Here is a 21483-nt window from a genome sequence, read left to right as displayed (position 1 = left end):
GTGTGTGTAGGTGTGTGTGTACCTGTGTGTAGGGGTGTACCTGTGTGTGTGTGTATGTGTATATGTGTGTGTGTGTACCGGGGTGTACTTGTGTGTGTATATATGTATGTGTGTGTGTGTGTGTGTGTGTGTAGGGGTGTGTAGGGGTGGGGGTGTGTGTGTATATGTGTGGGTGTGTACCTGTGTGGGGGTGTACCTGTGTGTGTATGTGTGTACCTGTTAGGAGGAGTGGAGAAGACACCGAGGATGATGTCCCGCCCGTGCATCCTGATGACGGGGCTGGTGGAGTGCAGCAGGTTGAAGTAGAAGTGTGAGTCACCGGGGACGGAGCAGTTCAGTCGCGCTTTGAGGAACGATGTCCATTGCTTTTCCAGGACACGCTGAGAGCCCCCCAGGTCGCGCTTACACACTCTGGCCACACGAGACACCACCACCTGCAGAGAACAGCCAGTTAAAGCTGAAGCAGGCGTGGGGACTTTACAAAGCACAGACTGGGATTTTTCAGTCATTTTCTTACCAGGTTTTGAGATAGAAAACATTAAATGAGGGTTTTTTTTGGTAATCAAAAAATGATTACCAATCTGCAAAAAAAAAAAAAAAAAGTACCGGTATGTAAATGGATCTAGTAAAAATATGCAAATATGCAAAATTGCTATGCTCATTGCTATATTGGTAATTTTCTAATTGGGGATCCATCTAATGATGCTGCTAATTCCATAAACAAATCTCTAGATAATAAAATGGCTGCAACACTGATATCTCCACTTGCACATATTTGTATCTTAATTATTGATTATTAGCTGAAACTGATAGCTAATGCTAATTCCTCAACAGAAATACAGTGCAGTCCACTTATGCCATATCATTTATAAAAGTGATTTATAAATTGCTCATACGCAACAGTGACAAGCCTTTAAGCTGGGAAACATTTCATGGCACATTTTCCATCTTAAAACAGAGCTCTTCTGAGCCATCTGCATGCAATTTGTGATGCATATGTCCTATTTTGACAGATATTGTTTAAAATGGTAAATTCAGTTTCAGTTATTCATGAAAATGTCAACACTGTTCAAAGTAGCTTCTCTGAGTGCCCTCACTCTGTGCAACTATCCTTTTACCCCTTTTTTGTGTAAACATGTCGAGCCCTGCAAAAGCATCTGTCAATTTCCCATTTATTAATGTAATTATTTCCATAGAGTTGCATCCATGGATCTGTGAAAGGGGAGAATGCAGTGAATAGGAACAGCCAACTCTTTTTCAGGGTTAATGCAGTAAGCAGTTGTTTACTCAACCATGATTTGTTGGATCAGGTATTCACACAAACAAATATGAGAATGAAAGGTCAGCACAGCTGAGGGAAAAGGCTTTACAGACAAGCAAGAAATTAGCTCTAATACTATGATTAGTCCACGCACATACACACAACACAGAAGCTCATCAGAGGTTTATCACTATATGAACATTTCACACATACATTATTCATTATGAAGCACATCTGCAACTGACACTGTGACACTTTTCATCTACCTTCTCCAAGTAATTGAACTCCATGGCGATCTCTCTGAAGAAGAAATAGATGTGAGGCCCCCACTCCACAGCGCTGACGAAGTACGGCTCTGCATATGAGAGAGAGAGGGAGAGAGAAGAGAGAGAAGAGAGAGAAGAGAGAGAGTGAGAGAGAGAAAGAGAAGAGAGAGGGAGAGAGAGGGAGAGAGAGAGTGAGAGAGAGAGTGTGCGAGAGAGAGTGGGGGAGAGAAGAGAGAGAGAGAAAGATTGAGAAAGAGAAGAGAGAGGGAGAGAGAAAAGAGAGAGAGACAGAGAGAGGGAGAGAGAGATGGAGAACGAGAAGAGAGAGAGAGGGAGGGAGAGAAGAAAGAGAGAGAGGGGGAGAGAAGAGAGAGAGGGAAAAAGAGAAGAGAGACAGAGGAGGAGAGAGAGAAGAGAAAGAGAGATGGGGAGAGAGAGGGAGAGAGAGAGAGTGAGAAGAGAGAGAGGAAGAAAGAGAGCGAGAGATAGAGAGAAAGAGAGGGGAAGAGAGAGAGAGAGGGAGAGCGAGAGAGAGAAGAGAGAGAGAGGGAGAGGGAGAAAGGGGGAGTAGGGGAGTAGGGGAGAAAGAGAGAGGGAGAGAGAGGGAGAGAGAGCGAGACAGAGAGAGAGAGCAAGAGGGAGAGGAGAGATACTTAGGTGAACACAGGTTAAGGTCTAATGAAATATAAATGGAGCATGAAAAGAGTGGAGCATCATTTGGAGATGCAGCGTTCACTCTCAGGACAGAGGCCAGTCAGAGACGCACAGGCCATGCTTAATTGTATTACACAGTGAAAAGAGGATTTCACACAAAAATAAACACATTATCTATGAGACGGAGAGGACATCGTGGGACACCAAAGGAAGGGACTAGAAGTGCTCAAATAAATGATAATATTTTGGACTAACTATGTTACTAGCATGGGCTTGCTTGTTATTACAGTCAAAACAAAAGTATATAAGTTGGAGATATTGTAAGTGAAATGACCACCTAGTGAATACATGTTTAATGTTCCAATTCAAAGCACCTCTATAACACTTATAATCTGCTGGCATTCACAGTTAGAGTGAATGTTTCCTGGACCTTTAATGTAATGCAGGTTGTCCCTCATGTCTGTGCCTGTTGAGGCGCATGTGTCAGACTGTAGACTCAGCTTTCTGGGATAGATATTGATCCCATGTACTTCTTAAAGTATATGTAGAAGAGTATGTAGGAGAGGTGCACACACTAGACAGCAGTGTAAAAACAAGGCCAACTGGAGGCAGATCATGATAACAATGTGTGGGCCGGGTATACCTCTGAACCACTTGGAGTCGTGCTTTACAGTGCGCAGGGCCGGACTGTCCCCGAGGCTGCGGTAGATGACTGCGTCGATGGCCAGGAAGTCAGTGACAGTGGCTGTGAACAGGTTTCCCTCTGTCCAAGAAACAGGAATTCACATGAATGGTCAGTAAAAATCAGATAACTACAATAATAAGATGTGTGTGTGATTACATGCCCCGCAGAAATCTGATCTACAAAAAAACACTTACTGACATGTGAGTTCATTTGTAGAATTTTAGAGTCAACTGTTCTATTCTGAAGACAAAGTACAATGAATTCTAAACATTTTCTTTTTTTAGCAGTTTTCTTGTAAACACATGAACAATCTCAAATAAATCATATTACTCACATCAGATGAAATGTTTACATGGCATTTCAATAATCTGATACCTCCAGAAATCTAATAATAATCAGATGTTTAGTGTGCACATAAACATAGCCACTGAGAAGCCGTCAATGGCACCAAACCGCCACCGCACACGGGCAAACTAGATCTCACACACTGACCCTCAACACGTTAAGTGCAGCCACATAATTGTCCCTATGCCGCACTCCCACACAAAGTATAGCATGTGAGTATCACATAATGGTGTGACGGTGACGCAGTAATAGCTCTGTACTGAACACCTGATTTGATTAGAGGAAAACATTATGAAAGATGAAGTAAACACATTCATGTTGATATGTATCATAATGATGTTTGTTATGTAGACGATATCAGGACATGTATTAGGACTATTTCAGATTTACAGATAAACATGTTTGTTGAGGGTAACCTTCAAATGGAGGGATACAGAGAGATTTAAACCCATTTGTGTTAAACAAGAAGTGAGAATAAATTATAAGTTTATTGGTGCCAAATTGTGACAGGTGTTCTGCCAGTTAAGACAAAACACCTCAACAAACAAGATTTGAATAGTTTCACTGATTTATTGTACACTGTTCTTGAGTCATTACAGATGTAATATATTTGATTTAAAAGCACTACAACAACTGTCACAAGTTATATTTGTGAACCTGGCTGAAACAAAATGTATTGTCTCGAAAGTAATTGTTGGGGGGTAATATTTCATACATAATTAGATATTAGAGGACAGTAGACTGCACACAGATAATAGATCAAAACTGCTAATCATATTAGCAATATGAATCTGACTAGTCTGCACTCGGTGTCCTCTTTATTTGGTGTGTTGGTTCAATCATTCAAATGAGCTGAATGGATTTCATAGATAATGTTCCTACAAGCAGCAATTCAGTAAGTGGTGAGTATTTGAAAGTACCTCCTGCTATTCACATTAAACAAAAAAGTATGTTCCACTTACCAGCAAACAGAGCCACGTTAGCATGTTTGGGGTCATACGGACAGCGGGCCATCCCACTCACTGGGTCCCCCACCATCTCCAGAGTGTCGCCCTATGGAACATACATGCACACACATACACACACATATACACACACACATACATACACACACACGTACACACACACATACGCATACATCAGTGGGTTACACTCAATAACAACAGCATCCCCAGTAACACCATGAGGACAAGCCACCAGAGTACGGCAATTAGCAAGCGTTAGCGTAAGTGCTATCTAATGATTCACTGGTGGCAATTAGGCCCAACAACAAAAGCCTCATGCATAAATAAAACAGACAACACATGTGCACAGTGGCTTTTTATTCTGACATTTACACACAATGCAATCGCCACATACAACCCTACAATAAAACATGAACATGAAAGAAAGCTATCAGGATGTGCAGTCCAATTCACACCTGAAATGAAATAATTTGTGTTTCATTAGAAAGTGCTATAAATAAAGCTAGCATTTCAAAGAGTCCCCAGAGGAAGAGTGTATCAGGGAGAGACAGGTGTAGGCTGCAGTGAGAAGAATGTCATTAGTAGTTGACAGATAATGGGGAAAGTATGCAGTGTTTTCACTATTTTACCGTGTTATGAAAGTGCAAGGCTGAAAATAAAAAGTTTTAGGGTTTTTTTCCTACCCCTGAGTCCACAGCCTTCATCTCATGTTTAATATTCAAACAGAATCAGCAAATAAATTAATATTTATGACGGTTATATATTCATTTCTGTGAGTATGATGTGACAGTGGCACAAATGTCGTCTAAATGAGCACTCAACTCAGAATAATATAATATTCTGATGAACTGTTGATATAAAAAATCTTATGAATAAATATAAGTTCTCAAACATTTGTAATAACTACTGGTAAAACATACATTGCTACAATAACTGCTACTGCTCTGCTAGACTTCAAATGCAAAGTGCAAGAAACACTGTGAAAACTGATCTAAAACAGAATGTTCTCACTAAAATTGATCTGTGTTTCAAGTGCATGTGCTTAAATTAAAGGTATACTATTTAACATTTCTGGCTGGGTAAGTTAAGACCTGCAGCTCAGAAATAACCAGGTACACAAGTCCAAACTGGCCTCTATGTTTCTTGATTATGTGTCTGACTCTCAGCGCTAACAAGAGTTTTATCGATGGAAAGTACAAGGCTGTAATATATACATAAAGTTAATAAGTGTTGATGATGGTGGGTTTTCTACATTAGGAAGACTGTGAATTTTCAAAAGTACAGTTTAAAATATAGATTGTGACCTCTGACCTGTCCAATTAGCTTCCAAGCACAAAGTAAAACTGTAAATTCACATATGCATAATGTTAATAATCGATGATGATGATGATGATGATGGGTTTTCTACATTAGGAAGATTGTGAATTGTCAAAAGTGCAGTTAAAATATAGATTGTGACCTGTGACCTGTCCAATTAGCTTGTAAGTTACATATGTTACATTGAGCTGTACTTTATAAGCATAAAAATACATGTAGTTCATTGCGTATACTTAAAAAGACTACTTGTACAGTATAGAGCTGTAAAGGGTGGCTTAAAAAAGAAAACTGCAAATTTGTGTGATTCCAGCTCCCACAGATGAATGCTGTTGTTCTGTCCTTGGGCAAGACACTTAACCCACCTCGCCCCCAGTGTCTGCGTACCCTGGTGTATAAATATGTGTGTGAATGGATGAATAGTTCCTTGATCTAAAGCGCTTTGAGTGCCTTGAAGGTGGAAAAGTGCTATTAAGACATGGTACACTGAATGTTGATTTACTGAAAATATATTTACAAATGTATTTATCACCTCAAAGTCATAGTGCCCGTTTTTTTTCTTGTAACTCTACTCAGTATTACCAGTGACACTTCGTTGTACTCACAGTATAGTTGGCACACAGGGGGTTGAAGGCGTTGGTCCCACACACGAACAGCCCTCCTCGTCGACTGAGCAGCACCTTCATAAAGTTGCGGCACTCGTCCTGAGAAAGGAGAAAATGCACGTAACGTAGTTTAAAAAGTAGGTTTCAACTTTTCAGAAGATGATGATTCAAAGTGCTATGTGAAACGTTGCCTTCAGTTTGCCTGATGTGTGAAATTAACTGTGTCAATCATCTTTATACAGAGTGAGCACAGCCAGCACACACTCACACACACACACATACACACACACATACACACACGAGGCACGGCTGATTGACAGATGATAATCCAGGAACAGACAGGGGAGTTTCAATAAGATACAAATTTATAGGCCGCTAAATTATCCAGCACATGGATAGAAATGACATTAAAGCTGCGTATTATGACTATTATGAGAACAAAACACTGCGCTGTTTGTTCTTTAGACATGGCAAAGGTCAAAAAGTAGTGTAGAAGTATTGAACAGACGTCACTGCACATACTGGGCGTGTCTGTTGTGCAGGCTTGGTCCTGTCCCATCCAAAGACAGTTGTTTTAAAGAAGTCTGTTTGGCATAAAGCAACTCGACTCTGGGATGAATTGCCAAGAGAGTTGAAGGATTTGCCAAATGTATACACTTATAAAAAGGTCCTGAAGTTTATATGATGCATTTTTTGTAACATTTATAAGTATTTATTGTACCATTGATATGTGTAGACACTACTGTGAAAACTATTTATTAAGCGTTTGATGACAGTGTGTTAATGTGTATATGTTAAACTTTTAAGGGGGACCCCAGGAAGATTAGCAGCCACCAAAGTGCAAGCTAATGATGTTTCCAATAATGACAAATAAACAAATAAACTGATGAAATTGCTTTTGCAGAGGGAGAACCACTACTCCAGCCTTTGTTACTGGAATACTACTTCAACTTTAACTGCAATTACAGCTGTATTTTTTCAGCCTCTGCTAGTACCACCAGGTCTGAGTGGGGGGCCCTATGGAAAATTACCCTAAATTTGCCAAAACTGCAAATCTACTTCCTTGGATTATTCATGTTCAGACACACATACAATAAAAATAATTTGGCATCATTTTGAGGTGCTTTTACGTAAGACCTGTGTTTCTTTATATCGCATTAACTGAACTAGACTATAAATCATGTGTCACCATAATACGTCAGATTATATCAGGTTCATTCAGACTTTTAGGGGGCCCTCGTAGCTGTCAGGGTCTTATGCCTTTGCACAGCGGTTCTGACTACAACTACATCAAAACTATGCCACCCACACCCAAGTTTGTATTAATCTAAGTAATTTCAACTGATGACTTGGATAGACGTATCCTGCTGCACAGAAAATACAAAATACAGAAGACATTGCACACACGGCTTTGAACTGCACGAGGAATTAAGGAAACAATTTAAAACAAAGCTATTGGGATGTATATGGATTAGCTGTGATAAATATATTAATTACAAATGGTGAAACAGATGCTAAGTTTGTTTTAATCATATGTCACAATCTTTAAACTAAAAATATACAATGACACTCAACATAAAGGTATTGTAAGGTTTCAGAATACAGTTTTCTGATTGAACCATGTAGCGGGATACCTTACACAATACATTTTAATGCAGATATCCAGTGTTGTGTAACTAAAGACACTTTCAAAACCTTCTTCCCGACACTGCCAGTTTTTCTGTGCACCTTTGTTCTGACCTGATGGCCACTGCGCACACATGTTGCAGCCTGATTAGACCAGGTGCTGTGTGGACATTATTCACATAGCGGGAGAGAAAATGGCTTTGAACTGAGTCACTTAAGTCTGCGGAGTGGATAACGCCGGTGTGATGTGCACATGTAACCTCTGCTCTGTGCACGGCTCTTTACACAGTGCTAACAATACGAACGCTTTTGTAGGCCTGCTCATTATTGTCACAGTATGAAACCAGAAGCTTATATCAAATACAGTCAAGCATGGAGGACGGTCTGTGCTGGAAAATGCATCTCTGTTACAGAAAAATGAGGAAGATGAGAAAGACCGATGGCCGTTCTCTTAAAGGTTGTGTTTTATAAGTCCGGGTCAACTTTGAAAATAAACCAAAGCAAACACAGTGCATTTCAATTATTGTAAAGTGATTATTGTCATTTGTTATTGTGATGGGATGACAAACTTAATCAACATAATGCAAACAAACCAATTATGCATTTCTAATTTGATTTCACAATTGCTTCTCTAATTCTTTTTGAGTCATCAAGTTTGTGCTGAAAAGTTTTTAACCTTAGTAGTCAAACCGTGTTCACAATCACAAATCTGCTGCTAATACTGAATACTACTACAAGTTTACCCCAGTACTTTATAGTTTGCATGTCGTCTCCTGTACTTTTTACAATTCTCAATTCCATACTGTGGATGCGAAGCTGGTGGTGAATCCTCTCCAAAAAAGTTACATACTGCACCTTTAACTAAGCCATTCATCAATGCACAAAAACTGGTATTGAGGTCACGGAGATAAGCTGGAAAGTACAACACTTACATCATGATAAAGAGCTCCTCGGGCTTCTTGTGTGGTCGAGAGCACCCCCAGCATAAGATGTGATATAACATAATTTGCTGTTGTTTGCTGCCTTGTTTTGGGGTTGATCTTAAAGAGTTTTCTCAAGAGGCCTTCCCTCAGAGGACTGACGGCAGGAGGAGTGAATAGGAAGCACCTCTCCAGACGCGCTCTCCACAGACACTCCAGCGAGGTGATAAAAGCTCTACTTGTACCCAGCTGGGACTGAGACTGGAGCAGACCTCAGGGAGAGCTATAGGAAGTGCAGGAAGTAGAGCCAGCACAACAAAAGAGCCATGTAACTTTTGAATGTAGAGTATACTGAAGAGAGGACTGGTTTGACTCACTTTTTTCAGCCAATCCAATTAGAATAAAATAAAGGTGGTATTTTTCTTATTAGTGCTGGGTGTCTCTGGAGTGGAACAAATATGCAGAGATTAATTCACTTGATTCAGGTGGATGCATAAAGCTTAATATAGTTAGAAAGCAATTGGAGGACTGGACGATTCTCAATCAAAACACAGTCGCAAAGTGGTTATTGTTAGCATTACTTTAAGGTTGTGGGTTAAATCATTGAGCTGTATAATACATTATTAAGCAAATGAATGTTGTAAACTATGAATGAATGAATGTTCAAAATGGACACATTCTCAAACACAGTGTCTTTAAATGTTTACTTGCTATGCAACTATTTCACTCCACTCTAGGCCCATAGTTGGTTAATCCTCCAGTCATCCTGATAAATGGTATTACAGTATTTTGACCAGCATAGTTTTTGCAGTCAAAACCATTCAACATCACAGACAAAGTCACTATAGGGCCTGTTGCCTTATTGATTTTGCACACAAAATATCTCACAAGGTCGAGGTGGTAATTGACCTGTTCTGTATTCAGTTTGGGGTTATAAAATCTAAAAACTACACAGAGCAGTGGCGTCATTGGTACCTGTGTGAGTGCAGAGTGAGGGGGCTACAAACGGGGGCACAGTGGACAGAAGCCAATGTGCCAATCCCCTCAGCCCAGTCTCCATGGCACCAGCAATCCCCTCAATGCATATCTGGGTTTGTAATATAATGCCTAGTCTTATTACTTATGCAACCACTGCAAATTCTTGAAAATTCAAAGGTAGCCACTTGCTCGTCTCCATGGAAATGTCTGGAGTTTTCTACAGTATGTTATTCAACTTATCTATCTTGCATTTATTCTCTAATGTATGTTTTATTGATCCAAAATACCTTGAATAACATGCATTTATACTGAGCGCTGGGTCGCCTTTTCATACTGGTCTGCTTGTATCCATGGAGATAGAGGACGTTCCAGCCAAAGCAACATAAATCAAGTTACATAGCTCACCTGTAACTAATACTAATACACCCTAAACTGCTTAAGTAATATAAGTACTGTTACTTGTATATTTATTACTTTCACATCTAAGTCAGGTTGGGATAACATCATTAAAACCAATAGATTAGCTTCCAATACTATCATCCTGCTCCTGTGTACTGCTGCTATGGATAAACGGTACTGTTACAAACTACTAACTAGGAACAGTTGGATTAGAAAGATGAGCTATTCAACAGGTCGATTAAGTATCAGGTCAGGTGCTCTCAGGATCACAGTGGAAACATCACTTATGAACAACAAAGAAGAAGAATCTGAGGCACTACGACTACATTAAAAAGTCCTTGTAAAACCTTGTAAAACCGGGACTTGCCTACGCGTTTCGGCCACGTGAGGCCTTCTTTAGGGCATATGCGAATAAAAAGATGCCAGGACTTTTAAATAGACTGGCATCCAGACACATGGTAACAATTAGGACACAAAGAGCAAAAAATGAGATCCTAATGTTGCAATGTGGCGTGATATAGACTATACCTTTGTAGTAATAACAAGATACAACCTACAGTCATACACTACACATAGATATACATATAAAACACAGATCAACACCAACACCAGTGTATAGTAAAAAAGGCACATGTTTTATATTAGAGAAGATTCTACGTCATGTGTAGGCATGGTGTAGCCAGAGCTGTGGACTTGTACTGTAATAACCCCCCACAATATGAAGGACCCAGGTGTCAACAGTTATAAAAATCCAGAAAAATCTATGTCTTCATTAAAACCAGGGTGTATTGTTGCTTTTAGGGTCTCTATCCAGTATGTTTCCCTCAGTGCTCGTGTCCTGAGTCTGTCTCCCCCACTGATGGTTCTGGGGATCACCTTCTTGGTCATTACTTTGAGCTGGTTGACACTGCATTGGTTTGAGATCTTGAAATGTTTTGCAATGGGATCATTAAGATTTTGCGACCTGATGGCGTACTTGTGTTCTGCAAATCTGTCTCTCAATGTCCTTTTTGTGAGCCCAATATAAAAACATCCACAGCTGCAGGTGGTAAAAGACACCAATGGTATTGCAACTTGCCAATTGTTTGCAGTTTTATTTATGTGTGCAGTGGTTACATGATCCATATTGAAAAGTGCCAACTGGTGGTGAAAGAAAGGTCCTGGGTCTTGGAGGTAATTCTTGACCAGTTTGTCCTTTAAAGTCAGGGCGTTTCTCTCACAGCAAACACAGAGCGATCAGCAAAGGCAGACGAAAGGGAGGGATTGCTGTGGAGAATACCCCTATTGCATTTAATAATCTGTTTGATGTTGTTTGTTCCTTTGTTAAGTTGAGAGAAAAAAAAAAACAAAAAAAAAAAAAAACGATTGGTCTTTCTTTTATAGTTGTTTTTTTTTTTTTCATGAAGAGATTTGTTTTTTTCTGTAGTCCTGACTTTCAGTAGTGCTTGATTTAGAATTTTATCCCCTTTGCTTGAAACATACAGACACATCATTTGCTTGTGAATCAAAATCAGAGTCAGAATCACAGATTCTTCAAAGTCTCTGAAATTGTCCAAATGGGATGTTCGAAATAAGGCCACTAGGATAAAAGCTGTCTGCGCTGAGAATAGTGTTCTGATCTGTTGTTTTTCCATAGGTAGATGTGTGTAAACGTTCAGACTCCACAGTAATATTGAGATCTTCAAAATGAAAAACTGTTTTGGAAAAGTCCAGCCTAAGTTTAATATTTGGGTTGAGGCTGTTGAGATAATGATGGAAATCTTTCAGTTACTGATTCAGGTCTGCAAAAATGAGAAATAAATCATCAATTTATCTCCCATAGAATTAAATGAATTATCTGAACGGGTTGGAGGGATCCACACATGCCGTTCTTCCCATAATCCTAAATAAAGTCCAGCACAATTCAGAGTGTATGGTACTACAGACCCAGCAGCTGAGGGGCAGTTTGTATTTGGGGCTAGACCTCAAGACCTGGTGATGCCTATGGATTGTACCATCTTTAGTCCTGTTGATCTCTTTTAAATTTGTTCAGTTTAACAGTTAAGGGTGGCATAAGTTTGTTAATATTTTGGCAGAGGCTTTGTCTAGTGCCCTGATCTCTTCCCCATTGGTTCTGGTTCATAGTCCAGCATCAAGTACCACTCAGCTCAGAGCTCAAGTCCTGACACAGACCAGAACCACACAAGCTTTTGTGGAGCTAATCAGAGTCTAGGTGTGTCTTGGGAATCCAAACCATTTCATTTGTATTAATAATTTGTTATTTATTTACTGTGACAATATACATCATCATCAATATTCAATACAGTTTTTACAACGTATTTTGAAGTTCGATATATTGCTCAATTAAATATAGACAATAAACGATAATATTGAAACAAATTTATGCCACTGACTCAATAACCCAAGAGCAGATTTAAACCACAAAAACTATTCTAAATGTACAAAAAGAAATTATGAGTTGCAATAAATAAACAGCAGAAGGAAACACCTCAGCACTTAGTTTCCATCTGTAGTAAGTCAAAAATTTCCCAGTAGTACAAAGAAAATGTACACATGATAAATACTAACCCCCCAAAAATATTGTTCCAGCTTTCATATATTGAACGATAAGCCAATATAGTAATTATCATGACAGGTGTACTCATATGTAGACATGTCTGTGCCCAACTTTAGCTGTTTTTCATCAGTTGTCAGTATAGACTTTGAGGATGAACCAATCATAGCTCTTGTGTTTGGCGAAAATTCGTCATGTAGTAACGCGTTGGCAGAGGTCCACGTACACAGCATAGGAGACAGTGCAAGCTTTCTGATTGGCTTTCATTCACGTCAGGGAGTTGTAAGGCACGTCCATATAGATTTAACCCTGGACCTTAAACCAGCCATGAGTTGCAAACAACAACTTGCTTCACTTCCTCCATCTGATGACATATTTCATCCCGCTGTGATTTTGCATCTTCAATCAATAACAACATCAAATCGAGGGAATATTTGGTAAGAACGGCTTCCCATTTAAATTTTAAATCAGAGTTATCCTTTCCAAAAAGAAGGAAATGTATTTAAACCTCTTGGGATCATTTCTTGACGCCAATAGTCAGATGAGGTGATGGCATGTCGCTTGTGAAGCAATTTTCTAACATCCTCAAGTAAGAATTGGTTTTGGGTGGTCGGTTGCACGTCCATATCAAACAACGAGTCTTTCATAATTATATCGTTCCCTTGTTCAGCCGTGAAATAAAGTGTATTCTGTGGAGACATCTGTGACGTCACACAGTTCAGGTGCCCAACTATGTCTTGATAAATTCAGCGGATACAGTTAAATGAGCGCTTCAGTGGGTCGATCACGTATCAGGTCAAGAGCTCAAACGTAAGCAAATCCCTCAGCCCATTCTGACATCACCCCAAAGACATTGCTGATAGCGTATAAGTCATTTGACGGTAGTTTCATGTGGAAGAGATCAGAGGAATACTGGGAACATGAACCAGGCTTGAGTGTTATTCCAGATGCCCCGTCTCCTCACACTTCCCTCTCCGTCGTCTTAATTTACAAAGTACAAAACCAGGAGCTCGGGAAGTGTTTGCATGTGCGCCTCAACAGACTTTACATGTGGGTGTGTCGAAGGAGAGGTGTAAATTTCCAATGGCACCGTGACATGTGATGAGTTGAGAAGCGGCAGTGGATCTCAGTGCTCCACAGTTACATCGTGGTGCGTTCAAGTGTTCCCGTATACATTAGTGTTGGTGGCAGCACAGATGCCCGCTCGTGTGTGTGTGGGTGAGGCATTTGCATACGGCCTGTTGACGGGGTGGTGCAGTCTGTCAGCTGCCTGCTTTGGTCAGAGCTGTGATCACAAAGCCAGGCCCGAGCTCTTAATAAGAAGACAAGTACATGTGCACAGTGTACAAGCAGAACAAACGGGGTGGTTGTTTTGGGGTATAACTAACATGCTGTGGACTACTTCTGTTACTTGAGATTAAACCATTTATTGACAAATGTAAATCTACCTTTGTAATGCTTTATACATATATTTGTAAAGATAATATTCTTTACAACTGTTTGATTAAAATTCAAGCCTTAGAAGAAGTGTTGCCAGACTACAAATTTTCAACTTAATTTTGATACTGAAAAAAAGGCAACACAGTGTGGTGAAAATTAAAAACACATTTTTTAGACAACAGATTCTAATTTAATTAAACACAAAATAATTACTTCGATATTATAATTTAATGTTATAATACTATTCTATTATAGATCCAGACCAGTGTGAAACTATTCAGGATTGGTTCTGTTTTGTCCTATATGTATTTTTTGTTGTTGTTTGTTTCCCTATTTAGTTTTGATTCAAGTATCGATGATTATCTATTGATTTCTGTGACAACCTGACATGCAAACACACTTCTGCAAACAGGTAGGTGGGTACTGCAGTGAAACAGTTTAACAGTGAAGAGGTTGTGAATGAACAGATATATAATCCATCTTTTCACTCCTAATTCTTATTCATAAAAGTGTATATGAAACGCTCGGTTACACAGCTTCAGGAATCTACGGCAGGCAAACATAAAAACTCAGCTTGACGTCTGTGTAACACAGATATTGCTAAACCCTGTTAAAAAGAGCTCGTAGTAAACAGTCACTAAAAAGGTGTGTATATGGCACAAATATGCAATCATAAAAATCAAAACTTTGCAACTTTCAGGCATTTTGAAATCTGCTACCTTTGCAGAACACATGCCATTGTTTTGTGTCTGTCAGCAACACTGCAAGTTACAAAGCAGGCACTGTACAAACTGAAATAAAGCAAAATTATCCTTTAAGTGCATTTATTTTAGGACAAACACTGCGTGCCACCGTACCATTTCGATGACAAGAAGGGCATCTGGTGTAAGAGTTCCCTAAGCACTATGCATGTTATTTGTTCTGATTGTTGAAATGCAGGTGTATTGTATCTTGGGAAGTAAATGGTTTAGAATATGATAACCAGCCAAATTTGAATTTATTTAATCCTTAAGGCTGTATGACTTAGAACTAAAACAGCACTATGCATGAATGATATCCAGAGTATTCATTCAAAGTAATGTAAAAGTTGCCTGTGTTGAAATAACAAATCATATTTCTGTGTCTGTGCTCTTTCACATTGTGGCCAGGCTCCAAACACACTGCAAATTTTGGACGTATCATCCCTCTCCTCTGTCCTCTCTCTCTCTTTGCCTCACACATAGATGGGGTGTCTCTGAAAAATATCTTCTGTACTGGCGAGATTTACAGAGTACACTATGTAATACTTTAGATCTACCTGCTTATGTTATTGCTTTGTTACATATGGGTTTATTGCTCAAAAATACCTTAAAAAACATGCATTCTTATTACGAGCAGGGTCGCCTAATCACAGATCTGACCTGTAACTGTACCTGTATCTCCATGGAGACAAGCAGGTGATTGAGAAAGAAAAGTTACATAGTACACCTTTAAACTAATATAGGCAGTTCACACAGACTGGGAATTATATAAAGTTTACAACACTGGATTCGGTAAGGTCTCTTTCTTAAGTATTTGCAGCAGAGATTCCACTTGGAGATCGTCTTTGCAGATGTTTGAGCAATTTCCCGGCCCATTTGATTGCTCACATATCTTTCTTTCAGCCTCTCGATCAGGTGACGTACGCACAAACAGTAAGTTATAAAATACAGCTGCATCAGATAGAAACGTGCCTGACGAGACTCCGCCCCCCGCATCTGCTCCTCATCTGTCCGAGCCTTCTCTTGATAAACAACGACTTCATTTAGAGTACAACTAATGATGAAGACTGGATACTTCTGAAATACAAAACAGAAGTGTTGTAAAAATGGTCCTGGATTTCAAGGCATAAACATACTTTATCGTGTAATAAAATGTAATAAGTCATAATGATGGCGAGGTACCAAACAGGCCATCTAAGGGAGTGCTACCTCAGGGGGTCGGGCTTTAAATGTCCAGGCTTTTCAACAAAGTTACGACTTGTCTAATGAAGTACTGAATGCAAACTTTAGTACCAGGTGCATTTTTAGCAACCGTGATATATGACGCAGATATCCTGAGACAGCAACAAAAGTGAAAAACATCTAAAGAACAAATAAAAAGGACTAAACTAACACTAGACAAGATATGGTTTAAAGCAGGACAAATACAACTAACCCTCACAAAAGGTTATTACTACTACTAATATACAGTGGTGGATTACATCTAAGTCTTAGCTAAAAGTATTTAAGTACCTGTTTAAAATGTTCTTTAAGAGTAAAAAGTAAAAGTGCTGTTCATTTGCTAAAGTGTAAATGAAATACATATTTTTGTCAACTGTAGCAAAACCGATTTCTTCATTTTTCTCATGAATTTTGTGCATTTATTTTTCTTTGCTCAAAGCTGAAGCATGAATAGTAGCATGAGTAGTAGAGTAGAAAGTACAGATACCCACTCTCCAATGTGCTGAAGTTAAAGTACAAAGTATACACTGTAAAACTGACTTAAGTAAAATACAGATACTTAAAGATTCGACTTAACTACAGTACTTTACTTCTTACTGCTTCCACCAGCGCTAACATACTACAACTGCAACAAAGTACCAAATAAATGGTGTTGGAGCTTGGACTCTTGCCTTGGGTTGGCTCATAGTGGTGGCATGCCCAGCACCAACTGTGACTCAGCACCAACCGTCCTAAACCATCTAAACAATGCAACTTCATTATACAACCTATAATGAAAAATAACACATTACATAGTATTTTCATGTCATAATAATGGTGAGGGGTCTATAAAGGAACCATATAAGGTAAGTCTGCACTGAGGGGTCTTGCGCTGTATTAAACACATTGTTCTTCCCATGTCTCAAGTTTCCATGACATGGCTGGCTGGTCTCCTGATGTTAGTGACTGGACAGAGGAGACACTGGTGCTTTGCCAAGAATCACCACTGAGCCAGAACTCCCCCACAGAGAATAAACACACACATTTGGCTGCACTTTTTAAACTCATTAACAAGTCTGTCACTTCCAGAACAATCCCTGACACACACTTTTGACTCAATCTGCAGTGACTTTTCATGACCCAGAGGAGCCCATGTTTATTTATGCAGATGTAGGCGTAGGGTAAATTAAGCTGTCTTATAATTAGCCATGATGTGCTGCTGTGTAATGTCTTACGCAGCACGTTACAGTCAATCTGCATCACTCTGTGTCAACCTTTCATTATAATTCAAAATGAACTCACCTCAGGACACACATAAAACTGTACACAAGTCAATTTGAAATATTTTTACCCATAGGTACAGTACATTAAATATTTATATTTAATGTATGTTAAGTCGGGCATGCCCAAACTGTGGCCCGGGGGCAAAATGCGGCTCTCAGACCAATTTTTCTTGGCTCTCAAGCTTTCAAGTGAATTGGCCAATATTACCTTAAACAGTACATTTTACTGTACATTTCTGAAAATCTACTTCAACAAGTCCATATCAAATATTTAACGTGTCTCATTGAGGATGTCAGCATGAATAAAGGTCGAGTGGTTCACCTTAACATGTAATAATAACACAGATTTGAAGTATTCACTTTACTGATGACCAGTCTATGGCCCTCAATCGGCCCTCAGTTTTGTATGTGGTTGGTAATTAGAAAAGTTTGGATACCCCTGTACTAAGTATTACTACAGAGAAATGACAAGTATTCAGTACTTCTGGGTTTCCTTAACAACTTTCTCGTAATAACTATAACCATATTACTGATACGTACACCCTGCATGATTACTTTGAACATTTCTCTGCCTATTTAGCTCCAAATATTGAATTTATTTTGAAAATTTAGGCTAAATTTTGGCTTCTAATCAAGCAAAATAGGGCTCAGACAGCCTCTGTGACTCTGTGCTATTTTCAGTTATATATAAAAATAGTATTGACTCAGGGAAATGCATATTATTTGCAGTAACAAACCCAGAAGACAAAATATTTCTTTTATACCATCCTACAAAATGTAAGTTTGTAGTTGTCGCTTCCCAGTTATGTAGGCGTTAAATCCCTTAATTAGCAGTAATGTTGCAGTTTTACTCAGCATGTTAAAACCAATCAGCATCACTCTGTGTCATCATGCTATTGTAATTCTGACTGAACACACCGCAGGCCACAAACAAACAAGAGGGCAAGGACAGATGATGGAGATAAGGAGGTAGGAAAGGAGACAGGAAAGGAGCTAGGAGGCTTTGTATGGAGGAGCAGTGAGGCGTGTGGCAGTCGCAGCAGTGGAGTGGACCTGAGACAAGAGCTCCACATAGAGAGGTCAGCTAAGCCACGCTCCCCAGTGGAGACACGCACACATAGAGACGATCTTTAACAGGGAGCTTAACCTCATCAGCCTCTCCTTATGGAAACAACCGTCGAGCAATTAACCTGCACAACATGTGGCTCTTATCTGCCCCATTCAACCTGGGAACAATCCAGGCGGAACAAAAATCTATAGGGAACGGGAAATTCAAAATGGCAGAGTTTGACAAAGTCTTAGTAAAAATATAAAAGTTTATTATTATACTGTACTGAAAGCTCTCTTGGTATTTTGCTTTGCCTGGAATGTTCTCAATAGAAAAACAGGTGACGCATCCAGGATAAGTTACAGGTCAGGTCTATGAAGTGACCTGACTCGAGTTTTAGCAGAAAAAAAAAAAAAGCACCAACTATATAGATATTAATGATAGCAATTTTTATCTGCTGCATTTCTTAGATCTGGCAATATCAGCTGTTTTTTTCTGTTTTTTTCTGTTGAGAATTTGTTATTTAATGAATGAATGTCCTGATTTTGATTTGCTTTTATGTGTGTCAGCTTTTGTTGCATGAAGACCAACCTGAAAGAGATGATATGAAACAAAATGTGTAATATGTATTGGACAAAAAGGACAGCATCCCACACATAGCAGACATGAATAACTGAGCGGGTCGGACTGGAGAGCAGAGAAACAGGTGAAAGAATGGGGAATATTGAATGTGCAAACCTAATTAGGGAGAATAGCATGTCCTTTGTGATCAACCAAGCAGAAACATTTAATTACAAAACCAATTATGAGGTGGAGAATGCATCACATGCGACACTGGCCTCCCCCCTGAGCAGAACAGGACATTCAGGTGAGGGGCAGAGGAGGAGAGTGGAGTCAGCCATTAAATGAGTGCAAGAAAGATAGGAAGGACAAGCAACAAGGTGGATCGAAGACGTGCAACGTGTGACTGAGAACTACTATTAGAGCTACGACATGTTCAAGGTGTGGTGATAAACAAGAGGCTGTTGTACTTGAGCTAAATGTATGATTATGGTGCTACATGTCACCCCAGGCACTGCTGCGTGTTGTTTAAAGGGCCCCTATTACACTATTTTATGATCTGATCTTCTTCTTCCTCCCGGCCTCGCTGGTGTGACCTGTGTGACCTAATTTTGGAGTTGTTGCTCCTCACTTATCCTGTTGATTTATTTCAGCGTTATCTGTAACAGCTTAATCTAAGAGACCATGCTACACGATCTATTTTCACAGTACGTTTTTTGCTATGCGATAGGGCAAGAATGGAGTGTGTCTGAGCAGTGTTGCGTGCAAGTCCTAAACCTCCTTGAATCTAATCTCTAATATTATGAGCAATGACGTTTTACGTCCTTCAGTTATAATGTTGTTTTCTCATCACAAACAGACCTGGAATTGTGTTTTGTTTCATTCACACACAGTCTCCATATTTAGGCTGAGTTCTTAAACTGGAAACACTCTGTTCCCCCTTGTGATGTCATGTGATGATACAGGAAGTGCTCCACTGTGTTTTTAAACTCCATACACCTTTACTAGAATCATTTGTGTAATTTCAGCCCTGGAATTGCCGAATCTCTACTGAACTAAAAGTAAAAACTTGAAAATTACAAGTTCATGGCATCACAAGGTGGAACAGACAATTTTGAGCTTTGGAGATGTACAAAATAAAAATAAAAGAAACAAAACACAAGTCCAGGTATGTTTTTGACAGAGTAACAACATTCTAACATGACTTACAGCTCACAAGAGTCAATTTTGAAAAATATAAGACCTTTCACCTGCTTTGACCACCTACTATCCTGTTTTGTATCTCTTCCTAAAAATAAAACATATTTCAAGGACAAGCAAAATTGAATACTCTGGTGTCACCAATGCAATTTAATAATCTGGTAACAAATATTTGTACTCACACCAGCACCTGTTTTTAATGTTTCAAACAATGTTTCAAACTGACTTGTTAGTTTTTTGTTTGAACAGGACGCCCATGAAAAGGAGCGCTCTCCCTGTATATATATATATATATATATATATATATATATATATATATATATATATATATATATATATATATATATATATATATATATATATATATATATACACATACATACACATATACATACACATACATACATACATACAACTTAAACATTTAAATTACGTTCAAATCACGTTTACTCCTTAACACCAGTTTTATCCATTTCACATGCAGGTGATTGCATCTTTTCAGATATAGCTCCAGTGTTGCAGACGTTAAGTGTTCTAGTGGCATTGGTACATTTCTAATATTTCTTTAGGCTCTACTTTGCCTGATTTTGATCTCTTATCTGTCTTGATAGTCCAAATCTCTGCAAAACACAAATTTGTATGATAATGTTTTCCTGATAAAAAGGTTTATAGATGCAGAGTAGTGCTGCATAAGTTTATCATTCATACACACTTTTTATGTGATTTTTTTTTTTTTTTTTTTTTTGCCAATCTAATATATAACCCATGCACAGTGTGCTTATTTGAATCCCAAACGCTTAAGCACAGCAGTGTCCTCATCACCCTTCTTATGTCCCATATGACTCAGAGCATCAGCAGCACCAGTTATAGGGGCAAGAAAACCTTTTATATCTGAATATAAGCCCCACAGCTGTCCCCAGGCCCGGGCCAACCTACCTCATCTTCTCTTCCTCAGTTCCTCCTCTTCGGTCCTAGTTTTAGTCTCTGTCCCTCTGGTCTCTACTATTGTGTGTCTGTCTGCCACAGTCTCCCCAAGATTTAATGTCAGGTGTTCGGTGTTAAATAAGTCATTCTGTCTCTTCTCTTTCTGCCAGAGGGGACGGAGGGAGGTGAAAACCCAAAATCTACACGCACGCACGTGCGTACATATGCACGCGCGCACACACACAAACACACACACTATTGTAGATTATTTGTGAGAGGCAGACAGTGGGTACAAATGTGCAGAGGAGATAGGAGAGGTAGTGAGGCGTGGGCTGGTGGCTTCTGGGACAGTTCGCCCACCTGCATGTTCCCAGGGCACAGATTCCACAGGCAGAAGAGAATGTTGAGAGAATGTGAGGGAAGAGTGAGAGAATGATAGAATAGTGAGAGAATGGTGAGAGAATGGTGAGCGAATGAGAGAATGTGAGAGAATAGAGAGAGAGAGAGAGTGAGAA

General features: G+C 39.3%; 1 protein-coding gene across 2 annotated transcripts in view; it reads right to left on the bottom strand.

Annotated features, from left to right (window-relative positions):
* The window catches only part of sema6bb (sema domain, transmembrane domain (TM), and cytoplasmic domain, (semaphorin) 6Bb), a 163280-nt gene that overhangs the window by 51821 nt on the left and 89976 nt on the right, over nt 1-21483 (bottom strand). For both annotated transcript variants that reach the window (XM_033965464.2, XM_055221269.1), the window contains 5 exons: nt 6096-6194; nt 4174-4264; nt 2825-2944; nt 1528-1616; nt 217-434 (listed from right to left, as the gene is read on the bottom strand). In XM_033965464.2, the coding sequence (XP_033821355.1) occupies nt 217-434; nt 1528-1616; nt 2825-2944; nt 4174-4264; nt 6096-6194 (617 nt within the window). The remainder of the gene's footprint in view (nt 1-216; nt 435-1527; nt 1617-2824; nt 2945-4173; nt 4265-6095; nt 6195-21483) is intronic.

This window comes from Periophthalmus magnuspinnatus, chromosome 4 (genome assembly GCF_009829125.3).
Source record: "Periophthalmus magnuspinnatus isolate fPerMag1 chromosome 4, fPerMag1.2.pri, whole genome shotgun sequence".
Taxonomy (NCBI): domain Eukaryota; kingdom Metazoa; phylum Chordata; class Actinopteri; order Gobiiformes; family Gobiidae; genus Periophthalmus; species Periophthalmus magnuspinnatus.
This window is presented reverse-complemented; position numbering and strand designations above follow the sequence as displayed.